The 21533-nt window shown below is 45.0% G+C and overlaps 3 protein-coding genes across 3 annotated transcripts; all 3 read left to right on the forward strand.

The window, feature by feature from the left end:
* Window positions 1-409: 409 nt before the first annotated feature.
* LOC117836908 (AAA-ATPase At3g28580) lies at window positions 410-2462 on the forward strand. Its single transcript, XM_034716434.2, has 2 exons — window positions 410-1091; window positions 1168-2462. Exons 1-2 carry the CDS (start codon window positions 484-486, stop codon window positions 2069-2071), a joined length of 1512 nt encoding a protein of 503 aa, XP_034572325.1. The 5' UTR covers window positions 410-483; the 3' UTR covers window positions 2072-2462.
* Window positions 2463-7934: 5472 nt separating this feature from the next.
* On the forward strand, window positions 7935-10220 carry LOC117837270 (uncharacterized). Its single transcript, XM_034716861.2, has one exon. The coding sequence runs from the start codon at window positions 8275-8277 to the stop codon at window positions 10009-10011; it is 1737 nt and encodes a 578-aa protein (XP_034572752.1). The 5' UTR covers window positions 7935-8274; the 3' UTR covers window positions 10012-10220.
* Window positions 10221-13185: 2965 nt separating this feature from the next.
* LOC117839885 (uncharacterized) lies at window positions 13186-20047 on the forward strand. The gene is made up of 18 exons (XM_034720317.2): window positions 13186-13470; window positions 13559-13663; window positions 15010-15092; window positions 15203-15287; window positions 15403-15489; window positions 16314-16375; window positions 16489-16679; window positions 16760-16820; window positions 16926-17103; window positions 17631-17669; window positions 17746-17807; window positions 17894-17930; window positions 18529-18578; window positions 18669-18738; window positions 19006-19081; window positions 19495-19565; window positions 19643-19711; window positions 19787-20047. Exons 1-18 carry the CDS (start codon window positions 13414-13416, stop codon window positions 19847-19849), a joined length of 1446 nt encoding a protein of 481 aa, XP_034576208.1. The 5' UTR covers window positions 13186-13413; the 3' UTR covers window positions 19850-20047.
* Window positions 20048-21533: the final 1486 nt, after the last annotated feature.

Below are 21533 nucleotides of genomic sequence, written 5' to 3' on the forward strand. Positions count from 1 at the left end.
CAATATATGAGCATTATGTTTCGGTCAAAATATATGAGTATTATGTTGAAATTTTAAAAAATGATGGAGTAGTAGGTAAATAATTTTGATTATTAGCTAGGAGTCTAATTCTAAATAATTTTCAAATATAATAGCTCTTAAAGGAGCACGAGTTGATGGACTATTTTACCCAATGCTAGTAGAATTTTCGCGCCCCTTTTCCCCGTAGTCTTCTTGACGCGTGTGAAAAGATGATACTGAAAATGACCGACTCTCGTTGCCAAGCGATGGACGGCAACTCTGGCAGTTCTTCCTTCCTTCCAAGTTCCAACTGTGCCTAAGAGCTAGTACCTACTACGTCACGAACATGTGTGCACGCGTGTTACCCTCCACTATATAAGGCCCGGGCTACCGTGCCGGCCGCAAAGACGCAGTAGCAAGTGTAGGAACACACGAGCAAGTGCCAACGACCATTTCACTGGGAGAGATCGATCAGAGTCAGAGATGATGGACGCCCTCGCCGCGTACTCGTGGTTCGGGCAGGTCTCGGTGGTGATCAGCTTGGTGGCGGTGTGCTGGACCATGGTGTGGCGGAACCTGGAGCACATCCGCCTGCAGCAGTTCTTCGCGCGCAACTTCAACCGCCGCGCGCGGCGGCTCGCGGCCATCGTCGACCCCTACCTCTCCGTCACCTTCGAGGAGTACGAGGGCGGGCGCATCAAGAGCAGCGACGCCTTCAAGGAGGTCCGGTCCTTCCTCACCACCGCCAGCACCCGCGACGTGCGCCACCTCCGAGCCGAGTCCGGCGGCGGCGGGGACAAGAAGCTCGTGCTCAGCATGGCCAAGGGCGAGGAGGTGGCCGACGCCTTCCGCGGCGCCACGGTCTGGTGGTCCGCCGACTCCGTCCCGCCGCCGCGCGACGCCGTGCCCAACTGGAGCCGCGCGTCCCGCTCCGAGCGCCGCTTCTACCGGCTCGAGTTCCACGAGAGCCACCGCGACCTCGTGCTCAACGAATACATCCCGCACGTCCGCAGCCGGGGCCGCGACATCATGGTCCAGAACCGCGAGCGCCGGCTCTACACCAACATCCACCGCGAAGGCTTCGACGACGGGTAAGCAATTTAGCATAAGAATTTTTTTTAACACTGCAAAGAAGGTACTCATGTGAGTTCACCTGTGTCACTGCAGTTGGTACGAAGAAGTCTGGACCCACGTCCCGTTCGACCACCCCAAGACGTTCGACAAGCTGGCCATGGACCCGGCGAAGAAGAAGGAGATCATCGACGACCTCGACATGTTCAGGAACGGCAAGGAGTACCACAACCGCGTCGGCAAGCCGTGGAAGCGAGGGTACCTCCTCTACGGCCCGCCGGGCACCGGCAAGTCAACCATGGTCGCGGCCATGGCCAACTACCTCGACTACGACGTCTACGACTTCGAGCTCACGTCCGTGAAGACCAACACCGAGCTCCGGAAGCTACTCATCGAGACCAAGAGCAAGTCCATCATGGTGTTCGAGGACATCGACTGCTCGCTCGCCGTGACCGGCAGGCGCAATAGCAAGGAGGAGGAGGACAAGGACGACGACGACGAGGACAAAGACGCCGACCCGCGCCGCCAGAACAAGAAGGACGCCAAGAGCAAGGTCACCCTGTCCGGCCTGCTCAACTTCATCGACGGGCTCTGGTCGGCGTGCGGCGAGGAGCGGCTCATCGTCTTCACCACCAACCACGTCGAGAAGCTGGACCCGGCGCTGATCCGGACGGGGCGGATGGACAAGAGGATCGAGATGTCCTACTGCGACTTCGAGTCCTTTAGATTCCTGGCGAAGATGCACCTCGACGAGGACGTCGAGGGCCACGAGCTGTTGGGCGTCGTCAGGGCGCTGCTCGAGGAGGTGAACATGGTGCCCGTCGACGTCGGCGAGCACCTGACGCGGAAGAGCGTCGATGACGATGCCGGAAAGTGCCTCGCGAGGCTGGTGACGGCGTTAGCGAAGGCCAAGGAGGAAGCCGCGAAGCCGGAGGCGGCACAGGATGAAGAAGAAGATGGGAAGAAGGGGATCGTTGTGCAAGCTAAGGATGCTAATTAGGATGCTGCTGGCTCCGTCATGTTTGTCGTCTCCTGACTCTCCTGTGTGTACGCATAGATTTCTTCTCGGTCTCAGGTACTTGGAATAACTGAATAAGACTAAGCGAGCTATATAGTCACTCGCTGGCTAAAGTAAGGCTTGTTTCAATGCGCTTATATTCAGTCTAGTTATGTAATTAGTATTCCCTCCATCCCAAATTACTATTGTTTTGATTGTTTCTAGATACATTAGTTTTGATATGTATGTAGACATAGTACATATCTAGGTGCATACCAAAAAGGCTAAAACAAATAGTAATTTGAGTTGGAGGAAATACTATTGGTATGGGCAGTTGTAGCTGTAAGCATGTATTTATGTAAATTTGATACTTGTAATGAGTTGGTGCTGGTCACCTTGTACTAATTACAAAATGTAATTGAAGAATGTAGGTCTTCCTAGGATGTTGGTTACAAATTAGCATTGAGGATCTTAGCTGCCGAGAATAAGTAAAATGAGGTTTTAGAAGGGAGAGATGTCCTAGGAGTATTCTTTTAGCAATAGCAAATACCAAATAAGTACGACGCCATACCAGGAAAAATTAGAAGTGCAAAACACAGTGCATTGTTTTATCGAGTACAATATACTTTTCTTTTTAGAAGAATGTAGAACCATGGAAGAGTGTGGAACCAAGGGTTGTGTCTTCCTATCTAGCACTATGAATAGAGGGCCATGACTCCTTTCCCTGATATACCAGAAAGAGGCATGGTAGAGTGAGAGTAAGGTAAAAGAGTTGGAGCCAGGTGATAGGTGAGAGTGTGAAAAAGAGTATGCTATCATAGCCACTAAAAGTATATGCCATGTGTAACAGTTGTGTTGTTGCAATTAAGAAAGATTCCGTAAAGTGTAGGTCCTCACATTAGTGGGTATTAGGTCCACCCTATTTTCAACACAATCTATGTAATTAGCTTTGTTTCTTAATTAGTTCTACTCTAATAGGAGTACTTATGTTACTCTAGGTTATCAAGACTATATGTCTTTTGTTTGTTGAGACTTGTTGTACAACTTGCTCATGCATCCAAATTTGAGTCTTGGACCTTATATTTTTTTAGTCATTCGTTTAGTTCTAGACTATGTGTCTTGTAGATAGCAAAGTGTTTGTGGTAATGTCGTCAATCTTAAAATGTCGCGATAGTCTGTCCAATGTGTTGAAAAGAACAACATCAGTGTTTGTGTGTGTACGTGACATCTACATCTATACTATATGAGAATTGAGATCCTCCTTATCAAATCAACATGACCCTATTAGATCAAGTATATCTTTTTTGAGTGAATCGGCAGGGGAGTTTCCTACCTACTTTTTTCACATATATATAAAAATAGGATATGTACAAAGAATTACAGAGCTCACAGGCTCAAGAGAAAAGGAGGGAGAGAAAGTTTATAAACTATTACTAATATAATCCAATTATCTAAAGCAAGCTTGACCGTCGATCTCGCTCTAAGAGTAACTAGAGCCAATTCACTTCTGTTTTCTAGGGAGGAAGCAGTGAGCGAGAAGAACTTCTTTGTTGTTGAAGCCCCCAAACCAGCGGTCAATGAGAAAAAAAGCAGACCAAGGAGGAATGATGCACCGAACTTCGAGCTTGCTACTGGTGTGAATGTTCGAAGTAAAAGGAAATCAACGGATGCAAAGGTGATGCAGGTTGGAAGTTCAATGCGGCCTGCTCCTAGTTTCAGAGCCCCTCGGAAGCAACCGGGCGGGAACCAGTTGCAGAAAAGATGGGTTACGTAGATATAGATGGTGTATGAGTCTGAGTACCATTGTCATTGAACTGCTTTTAAAGTAGCTTTATATAGATTATAATGTGAGATAACATAGAATAAATGCGATTGGATGTAAGGTTGCTCAATTCTCAATTTTCTAAGACCAAGGGCCTTTACAGGTTGTGTATTTCTTTTATTTCTTTTTCATTGTATTAGATCATGAATACTACGGAGAAAATGAGAGTACAAGGTTTTGAAAATATTTAGGAACTACTATTTCTTGAAAAATGGTAGTTTAAGAATGTTATACTACAATCTTTACACATGCAAAAGTAAGTTTAAGATAATTTGAAAGTATTCATGCAAAATTTTGAAAATCCAAATAAACTAACTAAGCAAGACAATAAAAAGTACAAATCAATGTTATCTTGATCTCGCGTTAGTTATTATTTGCAATTAGAATTGCGCCGGGGCAAATTTGGGTGAGTGAATATGAGGTCAATCTATTGATCAATAAAAGTATGCCACAACATAATTTCAATGTGTGTGACATATATAATTTATGGTGTTTTGTCAAAACATAATGGATGATCAAAAGGTAGGTGCATATGATTTTATGCATCTCTAATGTAGTTTCAATTACCGATTCTTATGTGGATGTAAGTAACTCTTAGTGGGCCTAATAACAAGAAAATGTTGTCAATCAAGAGAGTGAAAACTTATGACCATGAGGATATTGTTGCTGTGGTGTATCATATCTTGTTCCGAAGAAACCGGCGTTCAGCCAGCAGATCGTCCCTCTGGGCCAAAGTTCATAGCACACACAAACGCAAAATAGGAAGGATATAGGAGGCTTCCACATATGGGCTCAAGCATTCAATCTCCCTTTATCTAGACAGTAAACCTCAAACCTCGCTCGAAATAATAAATTTAGAGTTTTGCTATTTATCTGATGACAAATATTTTATCTAAAATCTATCAAATTTCTGGATGTTGGATGTGCTTTCGATTTTTTGCTTTGCTTAGATTGTTGAGAAGTTTAGGAAAAGGTGTAGCTATAGCCTGTAATGACTGATGACTCTTTGTCTCTAGGTTTGTCTCCCACGCTCGTGGCTCCTTTCACTCCTCATGTTTACTCATCTCTCCTACTCACTAATTCCCCGTCACACACTGACACACCAGCTCTATTAGTTTTATATATATTATAATTAAAGTTAAAAATTCTATTTAAATTTGAATTATAACATTTTTTTTGTTTTTTATGGCTTCCTTTTGGATTCATAGTCTTTTCTTTGGCCTTTGTGATTGCAGTCGGTATTCCAATCGATCCCTAAAATGTGGTTCCACGCAGGATCACCAAAACAACAAAGAAAAACTAGCTCTATTAATATTTGCCCACAACTTGGTGTGATGCAACAGGAAGTCGGCGACAATTGCAAGGATAATCTTTAGATCATTCATTTGAGTGGCTGAAGACGATGATGAGTTTGCAAATTGGAGATCCATGGTTGTAGTGAGAGAGCCCGGGAAGCACGAGATACGAGGAGAGGAAAGGGCAATCGAGATCAAGTGATCAAGAGATGAACGGAAGGGGAGCGCAAGGAGAACATAGAAGTAGCTGCCGGTGGAAAGACCGAAAGAGACGAGGTAGATGTAAGATGATAACCCGACATGTGGGATCGGGTGGGAGAGGAAATTTGCCTGGTGAGTGAGGTAGCTCGTCTACTCCATATGAGCGAGGCACGAAGTGGAGGCAAGGCTGCATGCCCGCCTGAGCCACGCACAGATCTCGAAAAATTTCATCAACAGGGAAAAGATCCCTGCCCGGGTCGGTGCTGGTGGGGAACTATTCCCGTGATTGTATGATGAACTTCATTTTAGTTGCATGTGTTTGTTCATGTTATCTACAGTAATTGAGTTTGTCAAAATTACAATTTATGTAGTTTCTACTCCTTTTTCATATAGTGATTTTATTATACAGCATCTTACCATTGCTATCTCAGTTAAAAATCATCCCAATTATAGTTATCTTCAATTGTATTTGTAGTACGTTTGTCTTGTAAATTTCTTAATTCTAGCTATAAGTAATAATCTAATTAATGTTCATACTAGCTTTACAGCAGCTTGTCAGCTTTGTATTTTATACAAGTACTAGTTCACGCAATTAGGAGACCAGCTTGCAATCAGTGTAAAGTATCAAACCAAAAACTATTTGTGGTTTGGAATGATGATACTAATATATTTTTACGCAAAGGATGACAATAATATATGAGAAAAGCAACATTGGTGATTTGGGGAAGGTGATTATTGATGATAATATAAGGTATTTTGGTTTGGTCTAAATCAAACTATTATAAATTTGATCAAGTTTATAGAGAAGAGCAATAATAATATCTATAATATCAAATGTGCATAATAAGTCCATTATACTATATCTTTATAATGTACTTGATGTTAATACTCTTCTCTATAAATTTTATTAAAATTCGAATAGTTTAACTTAAAACAAATCAAATAATTTTATATTTTAGGATGGAGGGAGCATGAAAAAATCATGCAAGGCATGGTCATGTCTTCCGCTAACACCATAGTATATGTGTTCCAACTTCCGACGGCGCAAATCAGCGTCCGCATCCGCTACCACCTCGGTTCTCGTGGATTGTCATACCATGATGGAAAGAAAGGAGAGGATACGAGAAACTTGTAATTTTAGGACTCCAAACAACGAAGAAAGGAGAGGATACGAGAAACTTGCAATTTTAGGACTCCAAACAATGTGCTTCACTATCATAGGACTCTAAACGTCGATATCGCTAAAATGACCCTCGAAATGTTGGCACTTTGTTATACATGACATTGGGTGTTTTTAATCACTTTTCTCAACTAAAATACACATATTTTGTCATGAGAAGACCGTATTGCCCTTCTGCCTAATATCCTGATCGATCTGATCGATCTCCTCGCGCCCGACGTTTCCTATCCCTCGCGACGCGCCGTCCGTTCGTCGCGACGCACGCCGCCGTTCCTCGCGCGTCTGAAGCTTGTGGCGCGCCGTTCGTTCCTTGCGACGCACACCGTTCGTTCCAATATCTAGCCCTAGCCAAAACATTGCTGCCCATGCTTTATTTCATGACAGCACCAAAAAAGATGACTCCAAAAAGGAAGCTACACATTGGATGAATTATTTTAGTTGTGATGAGATGTAAACACATGCTTTATTTCATATAACTTGGATCTCGTTTGGAACTAAATTATGATCTTCTGAGATGAACTTGTTTACGCTAGAATCATGGTTTTATGAGATGACCTCATTTGTGCTATCTAGTGTTTCCATGTAACCCAACCAGTGTCAAAATGCAGGCTGAAGCTTTGCTCAAATTGAACCGTGGATTCAAATTTGTAATTCTGGTGGAAGTAGATCTGACACTCCAATGTTCATGGAAACAATGCTACAGATGTGCATGAACGTCTCTGTCTTTAATTTCTTTGTGTTAACCATCAACCTTCCTTTTTTTCTCTCTCCAAAAATTTTAAATACAGGAGCTCGTATTGCTTGTTTCTGTGGCTGTACAACTGTTGCTAGCAAAGTTGAAAACGTCTGTAGAATCTACGCTTCAGACGCGCGAGGAACGGTGGCGTGCATCGCGAGGAACGGACGGCGCGTTGCGAGCTTCAGACGCGCGAGGAACGGCAGCGTGCGTGGCGAGGAACGGACGGCGTGTCACGAGGGATAGGAAACGTCGGGCGTGAGGAGATCGATCAGGATATTGGGCAGAAGGGTAATACGGTCTTCTCATGACAAAATACATGTATTTCAGTTGAGAAAAGTGATTAAAAACACTAAATATCATGTATAACAAAGTACCAACGTTTCGAGGATCATTTTAGCGAAGTTGACGTTTGGAGCCTGTAATAGCGAAGCGTATTGTTTGGAGTCCTAAAATTGCAATTTTCTCAGAGGATACAGGAGGAAAAAGAGGAATTCATGCGGCACTGCCCATGGTTTCCGATCTGTTCTAAGCACCCTCATCGGCATGTGATCTTTGTTTACTTGGAGCAGGTAGCCAGCTACCCTGTTGCCCCAGTCATATTAGTAACAGGTAGTCTCAGCACTGTTGCAGCAACAAACACAAACCAGCCTCTAGCTCCTAGGTCCGGTTCATTGCTTGCGATAGATTGCAAATCCCTGTGTCACTGCAACTACTGCTCTCCAGGTCTCTGGAGTAGCCCGGCACTTGGTTGTGGACGTTGACGAGGCGCGTCTCCTAGCCGCCCGCTGCTCTGTGGCCATCACGCCTCCACAATCCAAACCTCAGTTCCGCGCCATAAACCGCACCAAACCAAACACGTCAGAGACTACGACACGAGCCATACTCGCCCCTCTCGCCATCGCCTTCACAAGACCACAAACACGTACGCGCGCGGTGCACCGGGAACCCGTCCAACGCTACCAACAGCCCATGGATGACGTGTGGCCGTGGCTGGCCTCCCTGCCCGCTCCTCCTCCCGCGGCCGAGCCCGACGCACCGCCTCCGCCGCCGCCGTGGTCACTCCAGCTCGCCTCCTCGCCCGACGGCCCCTCCATCGTCCTGCAGGCGGACGCTGCTACTACTGTCGACGGCGATGACGGCAGCGAGCCCGCGCCACTCGTCGCTTTCTCCCTCGCCATCAACGGCGCCGGCGCGGCGAGCGCGCTGTGGACGTCCGACGGCTTCGCGGTGTCGTCGCCGGTGCCGGTGCGGCTGCAGCTGCTGGTCCAGCTGCTTAACGACGTGCTTGATCGCTCGCCGTACGTGCCTTGCCTGGGCGCGAACGCCGTTGAGTTCGCCGGCGTGGACGCGTCGTCCGAGGCCAGGGTGGACGCGGAGGTCGTCTCCGCCGTCATGGGGGCGGCGGGCACCGACGCCTTCGCGGCCTTCTTCTCGCTGGCTCTCCTGTTGCGGCTCTTCTGGCTGTGCGCGCTCGACGCCCCCGCGGACGCCGGCTACCTCTTCTTCCGGGACCTCGGCGCCGGGATCGAGCGCGCCCTCGGCGCGTGCCGCCCGGCGCTCGCCGCGTTCCTTTGCTTCGTCGGCCCGGACGTCGAGGAGCGGTTCATGCGCTCGCTCGGCTACATGCTCGCCAAGTGGTGCCTGCTGCGGGAGATGCAGGCCGCCACCGGGTCAGCGGCCAAGGCGGAGGTGCCGCGCCGCCGTCGCGCGCTCCCCGCCGCGTGCCTGTCGTACGCTGCCGAGGCGCACGGGCTCTGGGTCCTCAAGGGCTACGCGCCCGTGCTCGCCATGGCGCGCGTCACGGCTGCTGCGTCCACGTCCATCACCGCCTCGCCGCACGAGGTGCCCGAGGAGCCGGCGCTGCGGTACGGCCTCGTGCACCAGCAGCTGGAGGCCGTGGTGCAGCTGGAGTACGCGGTGCGGGTGCGCGACGGGAGGTTCCTCGCCGTCTCCGTGCGCGTCGACAACGTCCGGGTGCGCGTCGCGCGGCTCGCGTTCCGGAAGGACGACGAGGACGCGGGCGGCGGCGCCACCGACGACGACGCCGAGGACGCCGGCGACGACGTCATGGACGGCGAGCGCCATTTCCCGTCACGCATCCGGCTCTGGGTCGGCCCGCGGTTCGGCGCGTCCTACGCCACCGGTCCGAGCCTCGGTCGCTCCACGGGGAACCCGGAACGCGACGTCGAGATGACGCGCACCATCAAGGGCGCCTTCTCCGGCGCCACCAAGCTCGCCAACGGCAACGTCAACGCGCCGAGAATGAAGGCCAAGATGCGGTCGTCGGCGCGGACGCGCAGCCGGAGCTGGCGGTGGGAGCAGGAGGCCGAGGGCAGCGCCGGTTTGTTCGAGGGCGTGCTGTACGACCCGGTCACCGGGACGGAGGTGTCGGCGTGGCGCCCGGGCACTGGCGGCAGCCGAGCAGCCGACCCACGGAACGGCATGCGGCGGCGGTACGGCGGTCCCGGGCGGGCGTTCAGCAAGATGCGGGGGCTGGTGGTGGCCGGCGACGAGCTGCCGGAGGAGATGACGTGGAGGGTGGGGAGGGAAGAGGAAGGCAGGACCCTGCGGTGGCGCCTCGGGCTCAAGGCGTGGGTGAGCTACCTGCCCAACGAGGTGAGGAGCCGCCACTTCGAGACCAGGTGCGCCGAGTGGGCGCACGAGGTGGAGCTGCCGCTTGTCCCCATTAATGGCGACGAGAGCTGAGGATTGATCGGACTTTCACCTCTCCGGTCGCTTGTTAGCAATGTAGCAGAGACTGTAGAGTAGATACGTATACTGTAACAATGAATCCCTCCGACTTACTCATGTCCGCATACAGACAGAGGTCGATGGATAAAAATTCAAAAGATAAAATGATAATATACAGTGTATGGCTTTTTATAAGAACGAAGCCGCATACTTTTCAGCTGAAACTTTTGGTGCAACCTTTTCACTTTATTTTTTTTTTCTAGGCTGTGATTTCCGGGTGGAATTGAGACCTTTCGAGGAAAACTCTTCGCCATGTGTTTCAACTCACTAGTTAAGACTTTAGAGAATGTAATGGAGATCAGCTCTCGCAAATACATGGAATCGGACGCCATTTTGTTTCGTGATGGGTGGCCCGGTTTTATGTTCATCAGATGAACGATCAGGCTCACGGAGCTTGGGCAAGAGCAACGTAGTCACGTCAGCTCTCCATCGTAGCAGGTGCTAAAACTGCAAAGAAGTTATTCTCTATCCCTCCATCATCACTTCAGCAGTATATGGCTGCTGCAGGCCCACTCATTGAGGATTGCTGGACATAGTTTGTTGGGCCGTTTCCAAATTAGTCCCTTTGTCGTTGCTGGGCCCGACCCCATAAGCCAACCCCAGAAATTTTATACTCCATCATTACTGTTCTAGTGAACTAGTGTCTGGTGATGTCTTTTGATTGGACATATTTTTTTTTTGAAAGGAAAAGGGCACGAGATTGTGCCTATTTCATTGATAAAGATGGGTTACAGCCGGCTAGCCGGTTCGGGAAAAGGATAAATGAAAAAGGAAAAAAAGGAAAAAAAGGTAATGAGGCCCCCCCGCGTGTGTGACATCTATGGAAGGATCGTCGCTAAGGCTTTGGCTCCTGCTGTTACCCACATGTTGGCTGAGAGTTTGATTTTTGCCATTAGCGATGTTGTCGGGGAACCCTGGTGGCGGAAGATGCGCGAATTTCGTTCGTTCCATATTTCCCACATAATCAAGAGAGTGAGACTTCGAGACGCTTTTCGCGGGATTCCTGTCGTTGAAGTGATGTTTGTCCACCACTCGATGGCCGTTGTGCTGTGTTTCCATTGATTTGGTTTCAGATCCTCTTGTGACAGCCATTGCGCTACTAGGTTCCAGATCTGCTTTGTGTATCTGCAGTCAGCTAAGAGATGGTGAGCAGTCTCCATCGTGCATCTGCACAGGGTGCAAGTTGGGGTGTGGTCCCAGCCCCGTTTCGCTAATCTGTCCGAAGTCCAGACCCTATTTTGAAGAATAAGCCAGGCGAAAACTTTGCATTTTGCTGGTGCCCAGGATTGCCACACTGTTGCTAGATCGGGCGTCTTCATGGTGCCGAGGAGCTGGGCCTTATATGCTGAAGCAGCAGTGTACTGGCCGCTCCGTGTGAAATTCCATGTAATGGCGTCCTCCTGGGTCGGGTTTAAACTGAATTGTTGGATTAGAAGCCAGAGAGCTATGAATTCGTTCACGAGCGTGTTTGTAAGATCCGATGTGAGTTGGAGATCTCTGATCCAGTTATTGTTGTCGAGGGCCGCTCGCACTGACTTCTTCTTCCCTTTGGTTTTTGCGTAGAGTCGTGGGGCAATGTCTTTCGGTCGTCGGCCTGCAACCCACGCGTCTTGCCAGAAAAGAGTCTTGTCCCCGTTGCCGAGTTGTATCGTCGTGCATGCAGCGAAGAGCAGTCTGTCACGGTCGTCACATGGAGTTGTGGTTCCGACCCAGGTCTTGTCTGGGGAAGCCCATTCCTGCCAGAGCCATCTGAGGCGGAGTGCTCTTGCGAATTTGTGAAGGTCGAGGATGCCCACGCCGCCATTCTCTTTCAGTAAAGTTGTCCTTGTCCAGTTGATCTTGCATTTTCCCCCGGTGAGTTCGTTGTCTCCCGCCTGATTGGACATATTAGTTAGTTAGGACCTCTCGTTTCAAAATGTAAATTGTTTTAGATTTTATGCATGCATTGATTTTGCTTGCAGTACATCTAAATATAGGGTTATGTCTAAATACATAGCACAATCTATGTATGCAGAAAACTAAAATAACTTACATTTTAAAACGAAAGGAGCAGGTAGGAGTAGCTTCTCAGCTGTTAAAATGCAATTGTCGGTTTCCGCACCCTGCTTCCAGTAAAAAGGAAACAAAAAATGGGCGGGGACTCAATTGAGCCGAGGTGCGCCAGCGGGGAGCTTGACAGTATTTGCTTATTTGGAAGCGGTGTGGTTGCAACATTTGTCAGCACCAGACGCAAAGGTCACTCCGGCAACTCATTTTTCTATAGCAATCCTTAACCATCATATGGATAACACAAAGACAAGATCATCTGGCAGACAAGGGGCAAGAGTCCAAACCTAAGCGGCACTGCAATCCGTTAAACGCCACGGGCAGTTGGCGTTCGGCTGGGGACACGGTGAAATGCCAGCACCCCCTGGAATTGACAGGTTTGTTAGCATAAACGCGTCGCCGTCGGCCGTCGCGGATCGCAGTAGGGTTTGGCGCGCGCCGGACGGACACTTGTGGACCACGGAGCGCTGCGGCGCGCGGCCACGGTGCGACCCCAGGCGCCAAGCGTCCCAGACGCTGCTCCCGCGGTCGCCGCGAGGCCGCGAGGGGACCCCGAATTCACCCGGATGGAGCTCCCGTGCGGGGGCTGCCGGACTGGGGGACGGACAGCGACCCAACACCAGAAGTCAGAAGAGATCAAGATAGAAAGGATGATCAAACTAGAGGGAAAGCCCCTTGCGCTTTGGCCAAAATGAACAGCAAGGCACTCGGTGCTTCGCGAGCTCTTCTACGTACCTTCCTTCACTAATCTTGATCCAACGGATCAAATAGGTGCCAAAAAATACGGCATGTAGCGATGTGATGCTTTTGTAGGGTGATGGACCAAGTACTGCCGTACTAGTAGTACACTGAAGCTGCACTGTAGGGTGATGGAAATATGACGTTGTACGTAGGCAAAGATGTGAGACACACGGTAGGAAAAAAAAGGAATTAAGAAATTGATAGAGGAAAAAAAGTGACAAAATGGATGTTAGAGATGTGTAATGTTGTACTGGCGTGCTACATGGAAACTACTGGTAACTTTCAGGAAACGTTCACAGACAAAGCAGCAAGCAGGGCCTGCATTGAACTCGTCGTCTCGGAAGCGGGTGGGTAGGCGAGGCGAGCCGAATCCGCGGGGGGACACGTCGGCGCGGCCGCAGCCGCGCAAAAACTACTGGGCACCGGCGCACGAACGCCGCGCGCTCCCCCACCACCACCTCCCTCCCCCTCCCTCCAAACTCCAAAGCCCTCAACCAATCCCCTCTCTGCTCAGCGCAGCCTCCGCTCCCCCCAATCCGAATCCCACTCCGACTCCCTCGCCTCCCCCCAATGGCGTCGCCGGGCGCCGCCTTCTCCGCCGCGCTCGCCGCCGAGGACTTCCCATGGGTGCGTTGCTCGTGCCGGTTCCGCTGCGGGCCGAATTTTGCTGCTGCTGCTGAGTGCTGACCTGCTGCCGTGGCGGTTTGCCGTGCAGGTGGAGAGCCAGGAGGAGATGGGGATGGCACCGGACAAGTACCGCGAGGTGTTTGACCTCGCGCAGCACGGCACGCAGGCCTTCAGGGACGGCCACTTCGACGAGGTATGCCTTGCTCATCCCTCTGGTCTTACGTTCGTGGCGGTGTCAGTCAGTGTATGACTGTATTCCGAGCGGGGATGTTCGCGTTTAGCTTGCGGACCATTTGGGCGTTTGATCGGATAATGCTTCAGTAGTCGGAGAAGGATGGGAATTGGCTCCGAGTTGAGTCTGGGTAACACAGGTACCCCCCTTGAGGCGTGGATGCGAGTCAGTGTACCCTGGGCAGCCTGATAATCGGCTTTGGTAGATGATGTAGTGACTGTCTTTTGTTTTTTATTATTCTCACGAGATAGGATTAACGCCAATATAAATAGAATAGTCTGAATTGGCACAATGGAGTTGAATTGGTTCCTGTGATCAACGGGAACTCATTTCCTGAAGAGATTCTCCAGCACATGCAGCGGCACCCTGGTACCAGCCACTGCAATTTTGCAGACAGTTTTCAGAAGTGAGGAAAACAGTCATTGTATGATTGTATCAAGTTATCAGCTGTCGGCTTGTTGCTTTCTCTGGTTCTACCTCTGATAACATGATGCAGGCCATGTGGCGTGCTGAGTACCTTTTCACATACAGTTTCAGAGTTTTTTTTCTTTCATGCCAATTTTGCAAAGGAAAAAAACTTGGTTTTAGTTTAACACTCCTGCGACTGGAATTTTACCTCAACAATGCTTGCTGATATTGCCAGACATTCTTTAATCCCAAATGAGGTGTATCGCTTGGATAAATAGGAAGAAAGAAATTCATTTCTGGTCTAGCATGTCCTATCTATTCAGTTTCAACATTAACTACTCATACAGTGGTAGCCTAACGCATTTGACATTGATGGCTTTCTACTTTTCACAAACCACCAAATGTTTATTTTTATTTAATATCAAACTGCTGTGAAATGTGGTTGAAGTAATTTCTTCTTTTCGTGTTCAATGTTTCTGATTTTTTTTTGTTCCATTCTGTCTATGTTGTACAACTTACTGATTTATAGATTTTTTGGGATCTTTAAGTATGCTTCTTAATTATTCATAGTATTTTCTTGTTTCTGTTGAATTTTTTCACATCCTCCCTAAATACTTTGTGGGCATAACACAAGGTTTATTATTCTAGTGATTCCCACCTAAAGGAAAGCCCAAACTAGTTAACAAGATGGGCCTGCCAGCAATAGTGGAATATAGTGCTGTCTGAACCTACTTATGCAGGCACCATCCTAATCCTACTATTCTTACTTATGTAGCATTGGTGCTAATTTACCACTTTGTCTTGTTTGTTTAATTGTTCTTCTTTTAGGTGATCGTCACATGTACAAATGTATTTTGTTGACCTTAATGCATGCGATACTTGACATGATTCTTTTTCAGGCAATATCCTTCTACTCTAAAGTTCTAAATTTGAGACCAGGAGATCAAATTATACTTAGCAACCGAAGTTTGGCTTTTTGTCGGTGAGTTTCCTGGTAATATTTTTGCATAATTTTGCTGTACGGATCTCATTTGTATTATATAGATATGTTTGCTCTGGATTCACACTATAGTGTGGCTACCATTATGACAGGATAAGTCAACTGTTGAGGGAGAGATCAGCAGCTGACTCTGAATATCAGCCCTTGAATGGCCTTGATCCTACAACACATGCGGAGGTATGAGTATTTTACCCAATTGTTGGATCCTAATGTTAATTAAGCGAATTTGCATCACATTAGGCTTTCTTTCTTTCAAAGAAAAAACCTTTTTATATTTGATTCATTATTACAGTTAGCTCTGAAGGATGCAGAGAAGATCATGTCTATCAACAGTAATTCCCCTAGACCATATCTTCTCAAGGCATATGCGCTAATTCTGGTAACATTTTGTAACTTGAGCACATTAGAAGACCTTAGATCCAATATTCTTTTATTAGGGTGAATATTTTAAATATTTTTCCCTCGATATGATTACACTCAATTTGGACCACTAGGATTAATGTTTGGTAGACCTTTTTATTAACTGTGGTCTTTTGGTCTTGTCACATTTAAACATTGAGAATATAGGATGAGTAATACCTGTACTTTTGCAAATTTCCAGTTGAACTTCATGTGATGTAATAACCACTTCTATTTCTCATTTTATTTCACATGGCTTTAATGTTCACCTGATCCAAAAATATTATGCGCTACATGTCAATATGCAAAATTTGGAACTACAAGTAGCACATTGTCAAGTCTCAGCACAATTTGGGTGATTAGCCAAAAGAAATACAAATTCACTATTTGAAAGAAAATCTAAAAAAAACATGGATGTAGTAATGTATGACTACCAAATTTCATGGTAAAATTCACCAATACCGTGGGTACAGAAAAAAGAAAAGTAATTGTTCGTACACTGCTTGTCAATTTTTGTTTCCTTTCTACATGATTGAATTGGAGCACGAAATTTTGCATGTGTTCATAAGGCTACATGTAATTACTATTTACTAATACCCTTCTCAGCAATAAGCCTTCCTACTGTCATTTTGCTTATCCTTCTTTTTATTATTATGCTCTGTTTAGACCATCAAGAAAACCATTCACAAGCTGCTCTTTTAATAGAATCTGTTGGGACCATCATGTACTGTGTACATGTTATATTGGAGTTCATTTTCCCTTGAATGCTTGTTTATCTAATTGGAATAACTCGTTGATATGAAGCTGGAGCATTATCATGAGGCACGTGAGGCCCTTCTTGCTGGTCTTCAAGTTGACCCCCTCAGGTATAATTATTGGTGCATAATGATACTCATAATTGATTTCATTGCTCGCAGATATCTGTTACGCTATAATGATCCTCTGGCACATTTTATAACACCAATTTCCTATTATACAGCCATGTCTTGCAAACCTGTCTGAGTGATCTGGATAGGAATACAAATATTGCAGCTGGGGCAAGGCGTGCAAGGTTAGATAGGACTGATGATTTTGAGTGCACATTATGCTTTAAGCTATTGTATGAACCTGTCACTACACCATGTGGGCATTCATTTTGTCGTTCTTGTCTACATCAGTCAATGGATCATGGTGAGCTTAAAAAATATCACATGCACAATTATCTATTTTTGTTTAAATCTGAACTTCCTGCTATATGCTATTTCCAATAGGAAATAAGTGCCCCATGTGTCGGACAGTTCTATTTATTGGTCCAAGAACATATCCTATAAGGTAACTGAAGATGCTGAAAAGCTACATTTCTTTACTTTGAATTATCATTTCATCCAAACGTTCATATTTGACACCTCTGATGGCAATCATGGTTAAATGATGCAGTGTAACATTGAGCAACATAATTCAGAGAAATTTCCCAGAAGAATATGCTGAGAGGAGGTCAGAACATGAGACTATGACATATGCTGGTGTTGATTTGATGCCTCTCTTTGTTATGGATGTTGTACTTCCATGCCAAAAGATGGCACTGAACATATTTGAACCTCGCTACAGACTAATGGTACGGCTATCACAGAATTTAGATATGTTTTGTCAGACGCATCTGTTGATAATATCTCTTCTCTATATCAAGAAGATCACAAACACATTCATATCCAGCTTGCAGATATAACCTTGCAATTTGTATGATTTAAAATCTTGCTTAACCAAGTTCTTTTCTCAAATGATGCATTAGTACTCCAGTCCAATCTAAACATGTTCAAGCAGTATTTCCATCTTTAATATTTGTATAAGTCCTAAAATTACTTTGATGTTTTACTTCAAAGCATGGAAAGCTAAGTATCATCTTGGTTGTAGTGAATAGAAAACAGTGTAAGACCTTTCTTTTTATCACTTTTTGCAGTTGATGCATGGCTAGTCTGAAATTTATTTTTCTGTTGGATTCTGCATTCATTAGTCATGCACCTTGATAACGCTAGGAAGAACGCATGGATCATTCTTTTTTTTTTTGCTTTGAGACATGTAATTAAGTGTTCGTTTGCCCTATTTATTCCTGCATTATCTTTTGATGCTTTTCATTTGAAATAGGTAAGGAGGATAATGGAAGGGAACCATCGAATGGGAATGGTTAGGAACTCATATCAAAGCATTTTTGTTTATTTTGAAAGAGTTATTTCGTTCATTATTTGCTTAAATACTGTAGGTTGCTATTGATTCGGCAACGGGTACTGTAGCTGATTGTGGCTGTGAGGTGGAAATTTTGGAGTGAGTTCAGTCTTTAATTATTTTCCTTTAAAATTTCTGACAGTGTTTTTGAGTTTTATTTTTCAAATCTCTTCATAAATTTCTAGGTGTGAACCACTTCCAGATGGGCGTTTTTATTTAGAGGTAAATTGTGTCTATTACCAGATTTTTAAATAACAGTGTACTTACATTCTATATTAGTTTTCAAACTGCTTTCTATTGAGCAACTGCACAATCTGCATCCCTGTGACTGTGAGGCTGTGAGCCTAGCGATCCTTGATTGTGTTGCTGCAGAAATCAAATATTATATTTCTTAGCATTGACCTGTCTAAACCAATTGTAGTTTATGCTTTTAGATTCAACATTGTATTGGAACTTAGAAGATTATAAGTACTATTTTCAAATGTTTTGGACTATTTTTGTTTGTTTCGCGAACTGAATCCTTAATTCTTGTTACGTTGAAAGAAATTTCATCTACAGAGGACAACAGAACTTAAAGACAGTATCTTTTTGGTCAGTTGCACCAAGATTGCCTTGCACAGTATCACTCCTCTTGTAGTTTTGTCCATCTTTTCTTTTTTTTTTGCCTGCAGCCACCATTATTTAGTGCAAAGGAGTGCACTCCCAAATTATGCGTAGATTTGATGACTTTTTAGTTTTTATATTGAACCAGTATAACGAATTAAATTGTGAAATTCTGGAGTTATTTTCAGATGACAAAAAATAATACTTTTCGTCATAGGTGGAAGGCTCTCGTCGGTTTCGTATCTTACGATCATGGGATCAAGATGGGTGAGTCTGGCATGCTTCACTATAGAATCTATCTTGGAGAGAATGTCAGATCAGTATTTTTCATAAAATTCTTTTTTTTATAAATTGTAGATATAGAGTTGCTGAAGTTGAATGGTTGCAAGATATGCCTCTGCCAGAAGGATCACAAGAGAGAAGAGAAGTAAAGTCTTCATACCTTTTTATGTTTTGTTTAACTCTGATAATAGTTATGTCCAAATGCATCAAATATTTTAATTAGTAGATCCAATTGAAATGTTTATAACAAAGTATGCACATCTCCTTGCTTATGCTTTTATCCATGCTGCGTATTAATTATATTGGCTAAGTGAAAATTAAATGAGATGTGTTACGTCACATCAGAATTGTAATGCATCTCCGTCACTTGTCTTTATTAAATTTGTATGTCTGTTGGTTTAATTCTTTGCAGCTAATCGAACTTGCCAATGGAGCTTCAGAACTAGCCAGGGCATATATTAGGCGTGCTAGAGAAACCGTACGGACTGGTATGCTCATTTTCAGTTTTTCAAGTACCTCACGTTTTGAATTTGCTATTATGTATGGTGAAAACCACATTGTTTTAGAAATGGTTATAGAAAAGTAAAATCGTGTATGCATATTTTCAGTATGATGCATGAATCATTGGCCCTGTAAATTGGTTTAGGAATTACATAGTAAATAAAACTCAAATTACATAGGAACATAGTATGGTTTGATTTGATTTGAAGCCTTGCGCTGACAAAGTTTGGTCATGTCAACTGTATTTGGACACGTAAAATCTAGAAATGAACGAATCAAGTCCTTAAGATCGGTTGGTGTATCAGGAGTTCAGGACCTGAACAAGGACTGTCTGGGATGCTAGTTTTTTGGGATTATATGCTTCTGCATAGCATTTCATGTTAACATTCATTGAATGCAGCAAGGCGAACAAGGCATTTGGATCTTGAGAGCATGCCTGGACCACAGGATCCTGAAAAATTTAGCTTCTGGGTATGCAGCATGTCCGCATTTGCTAAATTTAAAACTTCGTTGGTGCTAGATTTAATTTATTGTTACGTTTTTTGCAGTTAGTCAACTTGATAAGTTTGAGGCCCTCTGATAGATTAGATCTGTTACGCCTCCGTGACACTCGGGAGGTAAGCTCTTAGGACCAGCTTCTGTTTTTACGGCAGAGACCAGGTTTTAAGGTTGCATTGTTGTCGCCTCTGCAGAGAATTTCTAGTAGCATCAGGTTGCTGAGTGATGCCGCCGAGCAAGGTTGCCATGTACAGTAACAGAACAATAGCACCAAGAATTGTTTCCACAGGCCAATTTATTCATCTAGGGGTATATACTGAGCAGCTCCTATGTAAATCGTTTTACAGTATAGATTTATCATATTTGTTATTTAATTGATTCTGGGCGGTATAATTTCCTCATGTACGAACTGTCAATGAAAAAGGTATATCGTAAACTTCCTTATTCTTGTACCATTATGTCCTTACTCTTTGTGTCAATCCGTTTCGCTTAATGCCATTTAAGAATTTAGGTTACAAAAGGGAACTATATCGAGTTGGTGTGTTCTTGTGAGTGGAACTTGGGGAGTCTGCTAGGGCTCTTGTGTGTGCTACTGTTGGTATTCTTTGCTAGGTTTTCACCGAGAATGCATTTTACCTGGTTCATCTTACATGTAATGCCTGTCTTGATTTCGGACCGTTGCGGCCAAAATAGCCATGCACGGATGCACTGCCCGAGCTGGAAGGATTTCCGGTCAGAGATTTGGGCACTGCAGGTGCACAGAGAGCAGAGTTGCTGTATGCAAATAGTTGCATCGAAATGGACGAGGCAGGTTGCCAGGTTCTTGCTCTGCTCTATCACGGACAGGATATCACTTATCAGTTGATGGTGTACGTTTACCTGGAATAAGTTTTACTTCGACATTCCTTCCTCTCGATGGTGGTTGGCGACGCGGCCATAGGAGGCATCAACCCTGGGCGTCTCTGCTTTCCAGTGCAATTCATTCTGTTTTTTTTGAAAGCGCAATTCATTCTGTTGGTCTCAAAATAGTCATTGACGTTTCAGTCTCTGATTGGGCGAGGTGATTGTGGATTTCGGTATCCTATATACTAGAACTAGTCCATATGATCTTGATGTATTTCTAACAGATTCAACTGTGATGGTGCGTTAAGCCTTAGAAACAAAGAATTTCACACAATTTTTCATCATGACAGTAGGCTGCTTTGGATTACGTCTCCGTATGCTTATTTATTTTAGCACGAGTTTATTTACTATTATATACGTTATAACTCTGAGGCCAGGATATTTAAACTATTCCTTTATCTAAAAAGATAAGTTATAAGTTATTATATAATCTTTTTTTTGCAATTAGATCAATCTAGTTGTCGTCCATATGACCCTTTAGATATTGAATAGTCAAAATTACAACAACAATCTTATATAAATTATTCCCGCAAAAAAATCTTATATAAATTATCACATTTATTAGGATTTAGGAATTAGGACCACGCAGGTCGTAACTCATTTTAGTGGGCTGCAGCCCATCCTAGAGACCTGGACCAATCTCATTGGAGACAAAACCCGATCCAACCAAGTTGAAGACAGACCGAGACAGGGCACGTCATTCCTTTCCCAGTGTTGTTATTGATTTTTTATGTTGGCAATTTTGACCACCACTACTTTTATAAAAAAAATATATTCCTCGCAAAATTATAATCCAAAAATAATTTATTAGTGCGTTGAATGTCGCTTTCGTTCTCATTACGAGTCATGTGGGCAATGGACTATATGAGACTGCCAAGATATTAAAACTGCAGCATGGTTTAGAGCAAAGAATTCCCTGCTTCATTGCATCTTTGTATTTTCTGCGTTGCATTATTAAAATTTAGTAAGTTTTATGATTTTTTTCTGTTGAAGTTAAAGTTTTAAAAGTCTGACTTCTGAAAAACCCATATATTGTGA

The sequence above is a fragment of the Setaria viridis genome, chromosome 9 (assembly GCF_005286985.2).
Source record: "Setaria viridis chromosome 9, Setaria_viridis_v4.0, whole genome shotgun sequence".
In the NCBI taxonomy this organism is placed as follows: domain Eukaryota; kingdom Viridiplantae; phylum Streptophyta; class Magnoliopsida; order Poales; family Poaceae; genus Setaria; species Setaria viridis.

Bases quoted from the DNA above. Each gene is read 5' to 3' on its own strand.
- LOC117836908 (XM_034716434.2), top strand. From the start codon at position 484: ATGATGGACGCCCTCGCCGCGTACTCGTGGTTCGGGCAGGTCTCGGTG. The intron at 1,092-1,167 runs GTAAGCAATTTA...GTGTCACTGCAG, and splicing joins CGCGAAGGCTTCGACGACGG to TTGGTACGAAGAAGTCTGGA.
- LOC117837270 (XM_034716861.2), top strand. From the start codon at position 8,275: ATGGATGACGTGTGGCCGTGGCTGGCCTCCCTGCCCGCTCCTCCTCCC.
- LOC117839885 (XM_034720317.2), top strand. From the start codon at position 13,414: ATGGCGTCGCCGGGCGCCGCCTTCTCCGCCGCGCTCGCCGCCGAGGAC. The intron at 13,664-15,009 runs GTATGCCTTGCT...ATTCTTTTTCAG, and splicing joins GGGACGGCCACTTCGACGAG to GCAATATCCTTCTACTCTAA. The intron at 18,739-19,005 runs GTAAAGTCTTCA...AATTCTTTGCAG, and splicing joins GATCACAAGAGAGAAGAGAA to CTAATCGAACTTGCCAATGG.